Source organism: Alosa pseudoharengus, unplaced genomic scaffold, assembly GCF_046254945.1.
Source record: "Alosa pseudoharengus isolate Yale_2024_CS ecotype anadromous, Long Island Sound unplaced genomic scaffold, YU_APseudo_1.1 YU_APseudo_1.1_scf_21, whole genome shotgun sequence".
In the NCBI taxonomy this organism is placed as follows: Eukaryota; Metazoa; Chordata; class Actinopteri; order Clupeiformes; family Clupeidae; genus Alosa; species Alosa pseudoharengus.
The window spans coordinates 20905301-20918878 of record NW_027468674.1 but is presented as its reverse complement, the minus strand read 5'-3'; the positions used below and the strand labels follow the sequence as shown (position 1 = coordinate 20918878).

At 41.7% G+C, this 13578-nt stretch overlaps 1 protein-coding gene across 1 annotated transcript; it reads left to right on the top strand.

Moving 5' to 3' along the window:
- Window positions 1-11399: 11399 nt before the first annotated feature.
- On the top strand, window positions 11400-13572 carry LOC143138252 (uncharacterized). Its single transcript, XM_076298751.1, has 4 exons — window positions 11400-11477; window positions 11753-12367; window positions 12583-12906; window positions 13465-13572. Exons 1-4 carry the CDS (start codon window positions 11400-11402, stop codon window positions 13570-13572), a joined length of 1125 nt encoding a protein of 374 aa, XP_076154866.1.
- Window positions 13573-13578: the final 6 nt, after the last annotated feature.

The following is a 13578-nucleotide window of genomic DNA, read 5'->3' as shown; positions in this document are numbered from 1 at the left end:
TTTATTAAATTCGTAGGCTGGAATGCCTCGCGGCAATAATTGTGTTTAAATGTAGTAGCCTAGTGCTTCAGCCTCTGGCAAGCTCCAAAGGGGGCGGCTATAGGTTGAGAGGTCTTTATGCCGCTGTTGTGTAATTTATTGTCTTTAATCATGTTTAGGCTACGTTTGTTCGGGACAAACAACAACGAAACAAGATCAATACAATTTTCTTTATTTGTTTATTTGTCATATGATGGATAAACAACCATAATATGCACGTCTTCTCATAGGATCCTCAAGAAATACGCACAGAATAACGTTTGGCTGTAGCCGCCGGATAGGTACCCGCCCACCAACATGTACGCGCATGAGAGCTCGTGCCCAACACGGATTTTCGTGCATGGAGCTGGTTCCAAATGCTCCATGCAGCGCCATATTTGAAAATGGCGTATGCTAACATGCCGAAGCTAATCTGCACGCTCTTGACCCCCTGCCCGAAGCCCTTACCAGTAGGCCACGGCTTCCCCTATTAGACAAGTGCTATTTCAAGAAAAAGTCCTTGTATATGGGTCTAGAGGCATTTATTAGTAAAAGTTGGGAACAGGACTTTTTATCATAATTAACATGTGCTGAATCCAACTAGCCCTGTTCCCAAGCAGAATTTTGAGTTTTTGACCATCTAATTAGCATAAACAAAATGGCTGCCAAAATGGCGATTTTGGGCACTTTCTTCGGACAGGCATCATTATATCATGTAAATAAATTAATATTGTTCACATCTGTGCATCTCAGAAATCTCCCGTGGGCAATAAATAAAAAGTAAAGGCTATGAAAAATATAAAAATGCAAAAAAAACTATTATTATGCGAATTAACCTTATTATCACCTTATTATACTCTTGACTATGTTTACGGTCCTCTTTGGCAAAGAGTGTGGCCTGACTTCATTGGTAAACATCTTCTTCGTGGTGGGGAGACACATGTTTGGAGTTTAAAATCATTGGAGTTCCTTTGAACTAATCACGAACAACCGTTAACTAACAAGCTAGCATCATATCCTTGATTCCAAAATGGCCAGCAGGCACAGGCAAGGAGGGCGTAGAGCGTTGGGCGTTGGGGCGTAGAGGTTTAGAAGTTCACCAGGATCTGAGGAGAGAGGTTGTGTTCTTTAGTCTCCTCAGGCTGGTGAGCCTTCTTGATCAAGGTAGAGGTGTTGAGGGTCTAAGAGAGGTCCACAGAGATGTGGACACCCAGAAACATGAACTGGTGACATGCTCCACCTCAGTCCTGTTGATGAGGATGGGGCTTTGTGTGCTAGCTTTTGACTTCCTGAAGTCCACAATGAGGTCTTTGGTCCTCTTGGTGTTGAGAGCCAGGTTGTTGTCGGTGCTCCACGATGTTAGGTGCTGGACCTCCTCCCTGCAGGCTGTCTCATTATTGTTGCTAATGAGAGCAATCACCGTAGTGTTGTCTGCAAACTTGACAATGGTGTTAGAGCCATAGTATGCAGTTGTAGGTGAAGAGGGAGTAAAGGAGGGCTCAGCACACGCCGGTGTTCAGGGTGAGGGTTGAGTGGGTGCGGTTATCTAATCTAACAGACTGCGGTCTGTTGGTTAGGAAGTCCAGAATCTAGTTTGAGGGAGGTATTGATGTCCAGTTCACTGAGTTTGGTGATCAGTTTGGAGGGGATAATGGTGTTGAATGCTGAACTGAAGTCAATGAACAGCATTCTCACATAGGTGTTGCTATTGTCAAGGAGGGACAGGGCAGAGTGAATTGCCGTAAAGATGGCATCCTCTGTGCTCCTGTTCTGGCAAATTCTCTTGAAGCACTCTATACTGCAAACAAAATCTACCTCTGGGTACAAATAAAGTAACTTGAACTTGAACTTGCACTAGTTATGAAGTTATTAATTCAAAGGACATTCAATCATTTTACTAACACAAAGGTTATGAAGAAATATGGGTAACACTTTATGGTAAAGGTACATGAATTATCATGAATTCATGCATGAATTAATTCATGATTTATGCATTACTTCCTTTGTCCTTTATATCCTATTAATCATCAGGAATTGACATGAATTCATATACTCTCATTCATGATGACCTCACGTATGAACAACACATCAACTAAAGCATTAGGTGTGATGGGTATATCATTGTGATTTATGATTTCTTAAGCATGATCATCATGATTACATGAATTTTAGGATAATTGCTCATGCATTCATCATGTCTGTGGCCCCTCAATTAAAGTAGTGAATAATGACATGTGTTTAGAGAACTCCAAAGTTATGAGAATTTGAGCAGTGATGACCACATTTTTGGCAGAAAAATAAAGTCATGATCATGGTTAATACATCATAATCCATAATGATGTGCCCATCATACCTAATACTTTAGTAATGTGTTCATGTATGAGGTCACAAATGGCAAACTATGGACTCAGTAAATTCCTGATGATTAATTAGATATTAATGAATGAAGTAATACATAAATCATGAATTACTTCATGTACCCTTACCGTAAAGTGTTACCGAAATGGGTAAAGGCCTGTGTAACTTAATCCGAGACTACATACATTACCAACCTAATTCGCTTCAATTATGTAAAATGTAATGTAAATCAGGTTTTATGGCCAAGTATACTTGGGTATACAAGGAATTTGTCTCTGCATGTATCCCATCCGTGAATTAGTGAACACACAGGTCACACATTGAAGCACACATTAACCTGGAGCAGTGAGCTGCCTTGCTACAGTGATGCCCGGGGAGCAGTGAGGGGTTAGGTGCCTTGCTCAAGGGCACTTCAGCCGTGGATGTGGGCATGGGAGACTAGTGCTCAACCTTTCCACCACCCACATATGTCCTACTGGTCGGGGATCAAACCGGCAACCCTTTGGTTTCAAGCCCGAAGACCTAACCAGTAGGCCACAATTTTAAACTTTACATTTCCAGGGCTCCACCGGTGCGATCAGCTATTCGAGAGAGGAAAACGTGTCCGCATTGAAACTCTCTACCTTTGGTTCAATAACAGACACATATTTGGCCAATATCGTGGTTTAAACCAATCACAGATAGAGAAGGGCGGGACCTCCCCTCTGATTGGCCGTGGCCCAGTGCCTGTGTGTAAATTTGAAAATGCGTGTGCTGCAGAGAGAGAGAGAGAGAGAGAGCGAAAGAGAGAGAGGTCAGTGACCCGTCAGATAAACAGTGTGGATGTAGTTGTATATGTGCATTACAGTGTGGTCACATAGGCCGAGATAAATGTACCCTCTCCCCACTGCCTTTCGGCGGCTGGCAGCAGCAAACCGATCAGACGAGCCCGAGATGATGATCAAGTTTATCGTTGCCTACGATAGGCCTAATGAAACTTCCCTTCACCAAGTTCAGTCCGAAATAATTATTCATCAGAAAAATAGTTTGCACGTAAACCCAACGTACAGGAATGCCACTTGCGCCAAATTTATAGGAGTCATTGCAGATGAAAATACGTCTTAAAATGTCGAACAATGCATACAAGGCCTTCCCGAACGAGAGAGATACAGATATCGCCGAAAAGGAGTGCGTCATTGACCGCAGTTACATGCAGGGAGTAACCCGGTTTTCAACAGCAATATTCGTTTTGCGCGCAAGTTGTGTAAACTCATTCTGATGGCACCAATCAATTCAATCCGGTATTTGGCGCAAACCGAATATCGCTGCTACATTTAAAGCCCGAATATTCCCTGCATGTATAACTGTGGTCATTGTGTACGGTGAATCGAATGGACACATTTATATCGAGCATGGCAAGTCATTGCAATAGCCTATAATAATAGGCCTACCATTTCGTTACTGCATTAACCATAGTGATGTTCTTATTGAAAAATTAAAAATACTAAAATTAAAAAGTAAATTGCATTGTGGGGCTGTCAAATGATTATTGCAATCATCATTGCAAAATCACATAAAAATCCCCCAGGCTACTTGGAACATCTCTTTAAATTGTGCTCAAATACATTTCTATGGAAGATGCTAGCATGGCAAGCTGGTTTAGCCAAGGCCTAAAGATCATGAAGGATAGTATGTAAGACATTGAGCCATGAGATTTGAAGCCCTTAAAAGACATGCACTGTTAATTTACTCACTGTTATTTTTATTTAATTCATCTTGAGATGTTTTAAGTTTACATTTCAGCTCAGTGAAGCACTTAAAGCACCAACACTTCATTAAGTTACTTTTCTTGTATTGTCATAGGACAACCTATATAGGACAGTAATAAAGGGAAAAAGTGAACCTGCTGCGGTGTTAAATGCGATGTGGTTGAAAATTTGGGTGCATCTAACTTATGTGCTGGTGCACCTAAGAAAAAAAGTTAGGCGCACCAGTGCAACCAGTGCAAAAAGTTAGTCTGGAGCCCTGATTTCATCACTACACATCTTTCTTGACCCTCAAAAAACATAAGTCTCATTCGTCAAATACTGTGTGCCTGCTCAGTTATAACATTTTAACAATTACATTTTTCAAAGGTTTTTTCAGGTAATTAACATAGGCATAATACTAGATTTTTTTTCTTTTTTTTTTCACAGCCTGTATCCTTGATCTATTGGCCAAGGGAGATTTCTGTAAACAATATGAATTAATTTACATGGTATAATGACATCCGCCCAATGAAAGTGCCCAAAATCGCCATTTTGGCAACCATTTTGTTTATGCTAATTAGATGGTCATAAACTCAAAATTCAGCTTGGGAACAGGGCTAGTTGGATTCAGCACACCTTAATTATGTTAAAAAAAGTCCTGTTCCCAACTTTTACTAAAAAATGCCTCTAGGAAGCACATATCTCAAAAATATCACCTGTCTATATGACACCCTCTGAATGCATGGCAAGTTTTGTGTAATTCCGTTGATTACATTTCTACAAGCATGCGCACACACACGCACATAGGCTACGCACAACACATGCGCACACACACAGACACGCACATAAAGACACTCACACACACATGGGCGTAGATTTGCGTGGGGTCCGAAGGACGTGTCCACACCAATATCAAATAATGACTGAAATGTCCCCACCAATATTCAGGTTGAAACGGGGAAAAAAGCGCCTCATGCGGTACACAAAAGGTTAAATCATTTCCCACTTCAGTACCACCACCCAACATACGTCTTTGAGACAGATCTGTTTTTTGATTGGCTTAGCTCCCTGTAGACTATAATGCTGTCGATTAGAAGTTTTTGGCACACTTGGCTGCAAAAATCTTAACTCTATAATCTTTGCTTGGCTGTCGATTCGAGGATGTCGGGCATGAAAAGAAAGGTGGAAGACATCAGAAGTTATTTCAAGAAACAAAGTGTTGCCCTAAGTCATACTATTATGCACTAGTTATGAATGCCAGAAAATTCGTTTTTTGGTAGGCTACACATTTAGTTCACACTTGACAGTGCTATATGTGTATAGCCTATTAAATGGACGTTGGAATCAACCAAATACCAGCTAGTTCAGCTATATTGCGCTAGCAGATTTGTGTACTATGACAATGGTTACTAAGGAAAGGAAATGCATGCGTTTAACCGGCAATGCAATGTTTGCTAAAATGAATGAAAATGGCACGAGGATGTCAGTGAAAACAAATGCATTTATATGGGCTTGACGTGCTGGAGATAGAACATGAATGCAAAACAGATGACAGAAAAAGCAACCCAGCCGCTCCCTTTATCAGACAGCGTTGGTGTGGCAGGGTCACAGCAGCAGGTGAACTTGAATAAGGACATGGTGTTTTTTTAGTGTTAGCTAGTTATAGGCTAGTTATAGACCTAGTGAATACTACTGGTCTTCTTCGAGATTTCAGTCGTGCTATGTCACTGCTCATGACATCAATATTGTATTTATAAAGTGACAGAGGAACCCCGGCCAGGTAGATAGGGGAGATTCAGGGCTACAGGTACATTTGACATGGTGTTTTGACTAAATGTGTTACTGCATATGCATCAGTAGGTAATGCATCATACAAAGTTAAAGTCAGGCACGCATCATATATATATATATATATATTTTTTTTTTTTGGGGGGGGGGGGGGGTAGTGTCCCCACCAAAGCTCAGACCAAACCTACGCCCTCTGCACACACACACACTCACATGCACGCATGGAAACACACACATGCACAGGCATGCACACACACACACAGGAATGCACACACACAGTACACATGCACGCACACAAAAGACATGCACACACCCAGGCACACACACACATAAACACACACACAAACAGACATGCACACACCCAGGCACACACACACATAAACACCCCATTACCTCCTCACACACACTCACACAACACAGTCTCACAAGCGAACACACCCAGACACACACACTGACAAGCGAACACACACACAGCCAGGGCCAGGTTAAGGTCATCTGGGGCCCGGGGTATGTAAATAATATTACTATTATTATCAATATACATAAGACAGAGAGAGAGAGAGGCAATTAAATTATGACAGATAATGTAGAAATGAAATTTGCATTTATATTGTGGAACTGTTAACCAACATACAATTGTACCAACATACAAAAAACAAGTAGCCTACAAACATGGGGCAATGCACAAAAAAATCAACCATGAAATATTATATTATTACCATTAATGAATTACTTAAACTAAGGCTTGAAAAAAAAATGCCAGTGGTAACCAGGTCAGCCTAAAATGTGCAACTCCCGAACTCTGAACTCATGAAACATTGTAGCCTAGAGTTTGGCGCGTACGCACACAGCCACATCATGATACATTGTTAACACACAGCCCTAGCCAGCCACGACGTCAAATACATTGAAACACGCAGTCTAGCGCACACACAGCCCAGCCACATCAAATACAAACAAGGGGGGTGTTGGAGCCGATAACGGTAACGTTGTCAGGGACAGGGGTGGACGTGGACTTATCACTATTTTGATCCTCGTTTTGAAAAAAGTGGACAAGGCGCCTGCAGAAATGAATGCGATGGTATGCACACACCCACCTAACTTTCAACGCTTTGATAATATTTGTTAAAATATCAGTTAAAAAGTAGTCTACATAGGCTAATGACATCCACGTGCAATATCTTTACAACAACAACGCCTAACAACGACCTATTTATTTGGACAACTTTGTATAGCCCTATAAAGGAAGTTACCTTTAGTTTTGTTCTAGCGAAGGCTACGTTCACGTATGGCTTTAAACAGCGGTAATGCTAGCCATTTTGACAAGCACAATAATCTTGCCTACCTTGTGCTTGTGGCTTGCCCATTTGAAATAACTCCTCTCGCGTTGCTGTCTCCATCCTTTCTGTTTTCGTTGTTTAAAAAACGTGGTATATCCATGATGAGTCTCGAGTTAATGAATTAGCTTATAACATTGTGTGCTGATAACCAGCATAGATAGTAATAGAAAACAACAAGCTAGCCGACAACTTCTGTAGCATGCGTATGTAGGCTCTCCTGCTCAAACAAAACTAGATGCAATCATTTGGCATACTTATGGCCTCAATTTGGGTCAGTTTTGGCTACTTTTTGGCTGGATTTTGGGGATTTTGGGCTCTCTTTGGGATGGTTATGGCCATATTTTGGAATGCCACAATTGGTTTTGGGTGAGTTTTGGCCTCCTTTTGTTTTGATTCTGGCTTGCCTAATTTGGGCCATATATGGGCCGTACATCCCTCCAAAACTCTGCCAAAATGCCAAGCCAGTTTTGGGCCAAAATTAATGTGCTATCTGGGAAGGTGCGCGCGTGCATAGTTCTGCATTAAGTTGATTTTGATAACGTGTTTACAAACTTACTTTACAGAAAATTGTAAATAGCCTACTGTCATGCAGTTAATGGAATACTGTGCAGAGTTGGGAAGTTATGATAGCCTAGGCCTATTTGGTGTGAACACACACACAGGGGCAATTCTCTCTCGAGTAGCCTGATGATACGCACAGTGCGTACTTGGGTACGGTGTTCCAGTTTAGATGGTGAGCAGTTTAACTGGTGATATTTGCATAAAATCAGTGAATATTCAACAAGACCCTGCCTACTTCTTAATCTGCTCTGCCTCCGATAGTGCAGGTTTATATTATGCTACATTTTCACAAAGTGTTTGCAAGTGAGACAATATAACGGATATAGCTGAAAACATCACCAGTGTATGCATAATACATGTCCGTTTAAGCATTATCCACAAATATGACACATACTGAATGAATGGAAAAAAATAAAACTAGCGATCTAGCTGGGATTCGAACCACGCATGGACTAGAAAGTTGATTGGATTAGCTTCTACATCGTTTATACCACTACACGAGCCGCTGAAATCGATGCCAGATTTTTATATATATATTGAACTGTTAGTCAAAGTTAACACAGGTTAACATAAGTGAGAAATATACACCCATGTTAACTGGTGCCATCACAATTTAACATGGGCATATGCAAGCCTCAAAACAACAAAATAGGTTTATCTTTCTAATTCTCTAATCTTTCTAATTTTCTAAATTAGAAAATAGTTTAGCCTACTTACTGCTCGTTCAGCAGCCTGTTGCAAAACATTCACTTAGCCTAGATGTTTGCTATAATGAATATCTTGATCGATTGACAAATAAGCTGTCACAAGACAACATAGATCTACATTCATTTAATAGGAACACCATGCTATTGCATAGATACAAAATAACCAGTGGTGCAATTGGTTAGCAGGGTGGACTATTGCTGCTAGCTTGCTATTTTAGTGAGCAGTTCGAGGCCTAAGTGATCTTCATAATTTTTGCTTTCTGCACAAAAAACGAGCAACTCTGATGGGGTCATTTGTTACTGTTTGTGATGCAAAATTACTGAGGCAAAATTAATCTGCATTATTCAAGGCATGCATTCGCTGTGTTTGCTCATGTTATAGGCTATCACCAGTTTACATGGACATCAGAATAGCTAGTAAGCTAGTAGACTAGTCTAATAGACTAATAACAAGCGTTGCTCTCTGTAGCGTAGTGGTGATAGTGCTTACTGCTTAGAACATTTTGCCTCAGTGAGACTCATGTTCGAAACCCAACAAAACCTTCGCTGATTTACTTTGACACATTTCCTGTTTGCACAACATTTTGTGTGGATGCTTAAGCAGACATGCATTATACATAGCGATTCCCGCATGTTTTCGGCAAGATCTTGCTTCATATTCTGTCACGCACTGTAGGCTTGTGAAAATGTGAATCTCCAGCACTGGAAGGGTGGAGGCAGAGCAAAGCGTTGTTAACAAGTAGGCAGGGTCTAGTTGAATATTCACGGATTTTATGCAAATATCACAAGTTAACCTGCTCACCATCTAAACTGGAACAACGGCCGTGGTTTTGGCGCGCCTTACTGAGAACGTCTGACTGCCGCTCTCTCTTTTTTCAAGCTCCGCTTTCATATTTCCTAATTGTCTCATGCGAAGCCATTGTTGTCTGTGATAGCATGCATTGATAAAGGGAAAGACGTGACGATAAGACATTTGTTTTCTTTTTTAAATGTCCCGCGCCGGGGCCCCCTAGTGGCCGGGGCCCGGGGCAGCAGCCCCTTTGCCCGATGCACAAACGCGGCCCTGCACACAGCGGTTGTATTGTAGGCTACCACGGTCTATGGTAGCAACCATGGAGGTATTATATATAACTGGAGAGAGTGACTAAGTCCCGCCCCCATTCATTTCAATGGCCCATGCTAGGCTAGTACGGAGCCCCCCTGGGGACAGGGTGGGCAATATTTTTAGACCGCACTTTTGCGTTCCCACGCAATACTTTTTGCGTTCCCTCGCAATACTTTTGCGTTCCCTCACAATAGTTTTTGCGTTCCCTCGCAATACTTTTGCGTTCCCTCGCAACAACTTTTGCGTTCCCTCGCAATACCTTTTTGAGTTCCTCAGGATCATTTTTGTTCTGTTGCTTTGCAGTTTCAACTTGGGCTCCATACATTTCAGTCCCCATTCACGCAGCGCTGTCAGCACGTTAGTTCATGGTCAGTGTCATATCAGAGCGCACAGTGAGTGAGTGGGATCTAGTGGGGGGAGAGGGTAGGCTAACTCAATGCACACACACACACACACACACAGCAGACGGCAACATGGATTCACGAGAGAACGGGATCCGTGAGAGGAGAAATAGTTGCTGCAACTTGCACAGCTGTGAGGCTCCTTATGAACTGGCATAACTATAGTTGCCAGCCTCACACAGTAACATTAAAGTGAGGATTTTAAAGTATCGTTTGTCCAATTCGACATGGGATGTTACGGAGCCCCCCTGGGGACAGGGTGGGCAATATTTTTAGACTGCACTTTTGCGTTCCCACGCAATACTTTTTGCGTTCCCTCGCAATACTTTTGCGTTCCCACGCAATACTTTTGCGTTCCCTCACAATAGTTTTTGCGTTCCCTCGCAATAGTTTTTGCGTTCCCACGCAATACTTTTGCGTTCCCTCGCAATAGTTTTGGTGTTAAGAAAACCGTTTTCTTCCTCTGGTATGTTGGGGGCTCTGTACGCAGATCCCATTCACGTAAGAGGCGCGCTGTCATAGGCTTGGCTAGGCTACTGGTCCAGGCTGGCTCTCACAAACAGGTAAGTTTGGATGTTTCAGTTAAATCGTTTTGACTAAGTTTAGTGTGCGTTGCCGATTTGGTTATGTTAAACAACTGCATGAACTGCTTGAACGTTCCTCCCTGAGCCGCGAGCACCACCAAGCCACTAACAATGTAAAGTAGGTGCTTCAGTGCCTGCACTATCTACAGATTAAAAGTTAAAGTTTTAGTTGGTACTGCTGTGCACTAGTGGTTTGTATCAGCTGCAGTCACATGAGTAGACTAACCTAATATCATAGTGAGTGGAATCTGGTGGGGGGGGGGGGGAGACCGAATGTAGCCTACACACACACTCAGCAGACGGCAACAGGATTCACAAGATAAAGGGATCTTCCTGTGAGGTGAGGGAGTAGCTAAATTGCCACAGCTTGCACAGCTGTAAGAATTGTATGAAATATAGCTAATTTATTATACAACAGTGATGGTAAGTAGCAACTTCAGTGTGCCTTATGTACGTTCATGTTTTCTTTTACTTTTTCGTGTTTATACCGTCGACTGGCTACTTAAGCTCAGGTACTGTAACAGCTCCGCTAGCATAATAGCTAATTGCTAACCCTAACATCACAAAGCTAGTATCGTATCGTAGGCTACAGTTCAACATATGACAGCACCTGAACGTACCAGACGGGAATTTTGTTAGCTAATCATGGTTGTGGGACGCAACTTGACTGTTCAAAACAAAGCGTCTATGTGTGTAACACATTCCCATGTTAATAGCGTCAAACAGAATTTGTCAGAGATTCTTGTCAACCATTTTAGAGCCATAGCTGTAAGTTAACGTATTTTATTCTGTGTTTCATCTTGTCTAGACATGGACCAGGATCTTGAGTCTTTCCTAATATCAAGGAATGTCAGTGAGGACAACCTGCAGAGAATGAAAATGGACGAAGTATGTAGATTATGTTGATAATTTCACAGATCTTAACTGGAGTAATAACTTGTTGTCTACAGCATGTTGAATACACACTGAAATTAGTAGGAGTTTGTATTAACCATGTCAAAAAAATTTACATTGCAACTGTGCCTAGATTAATCTAGACCACCCAAATCTTCTACACTGCCTTTTCTGAAAATGATTAGGCTAACACATTTTGTATGTCTGCGCGTGGTGTGGGTGGGTGGGTGAGTGTGGGTGCTAAACAATAACTTTGTTTGTTATTGCAGATTGACAGAGCTGTCTTAAATGTTATGACCGATGAAGAGATGGCCAAATACATCCCCTCTTATGGCAGCCGCCTGGCGGTCCGGTCATTTTGTCGCATAAAGGAAACTGATGGGCCTACAACCACAAGCATTCAAAGGCTCCGTCAAAAGATTGCAGAGGGAAGGATTTGTAAAAGAAAAGGATCTGCTGCCAAATCTTCCTCAGAGCCAAAGGATGACCTGATGGCAAGACACAAGAACACAAATGCCATAAGAAGCAAACGGAGGATTGAAGTAGGTTGGCTACATTATCAGAATCATTGCTTTCATCAAGTGAGGTCTAAGAATGGTGGAGGAACAAGGCATCTGGTGCTGGAGAAAAGTACCTCAGTGAAACAGATGATGGTGATGGCAAAGAATCTGTTCTTCCCAGAGGGCAAGTCACCTAAAGGACCTATTGAGGACTTTACATATGAGATATGTGATTTCAAGAAACAGCCTGTGGCCACAACTAGTACTATCGCAGACCTTTATGAGCAGTCAAAGCTGAAAATGGTTAGACTTTACCTGTGTACAAGACCATTTGTACATTCAATCACAGAGTCTGACACTTCAGCCACTGAGAACCATGAACAGGTATGTATTAATAAATCCGTTTTTTTAATGATTTATGTTAATCAGCCGTTTGTAAACATTTCGGACACAAATAAATAATGTGTACTGTGATACTTCTTTAGATTTCTTAGCAATGGGAAATATTCATGCAGCCTTTATTAGAATATTGTATCACATTGTGGCAATGGTAATATAAACCAAAACTAGAAAATAAACCAAAGTTGCGGTCATTTCAGGTCAAAGGTCCAAATCCTATGCATGATCCTGAGGCAGATAAAGAAGATGAAGCTGAAAGCTCTCCACAGTCCTCCACACCAGATGTAAGCCTACGTTTCTCAAGTCCAGTGCAACTTCATCATGATGCAAGTCCAGTCCATTCCATTGCTGACACAGAAGGACTACCAGCCATGCCCTCCTACCAGGTCCATAACATTTCCTACAGCTTTGAAGTCCCTGCAATGTTACTGGACCCCAATGAAAATGAAGTTTTCGTCTTGCAAAGTGAATGGAGAGGACAAGAGATTTCCAATGATGCTGATGAAACGCTTCCAGTCATGCGGGTAAGTTCTGAGCTGTTTTAGTGGCACTTTTCCATACAGAGTACCTACTGTACTCTACTCAGTACCAGGTCATTAGCATTTCTAATTAAATTGGCTCAGGCCAATCCAAACTTTTCTCATCTGTTGTTCCTCGCTGGTGGAACACACTGCCAGTTCCTACAAGGGCAGGGACATCCCTCTCCATTTTCAAAAAACTCCTGAAGACCCAGCTCTTTAGAGAACATCTCCTCTCATAGCAACACTTACAACAAGTCTTGCTGATCCTAGCACTCACCAGCCGTCTTAAACTGACACGTAACTGTTAAAAACAGCACTCACTGATGCACTTATTCTTACTGTACTCTAATGTTTTTTAAATTGTCCTAATATTGTTGAGAATTGCTCTAAAACTTAAACTGTTTACCATGTTGTTAGTCGCTTTGGCTAAAAATGCGTCAGCCAAATGTAATGTAATGTAATGTAATTTCCATTGCAAATTGACATGGCCCATACCGTGGTCCGTTTTGTATTGATTTCATGTCGGTTCTCTTCAATTCTGTCTATGTCTCTGTCGTCCAGATGTTTGTGTCGTTTCGCTTCTTTGCCTTCCTCTGTGTCGTTTTCTTTTCTTTTTCTTTTCTTGTGAAAGACAACTCAGCCTTCATCCAAGAATCGAAATCTGGGTAATCTCCA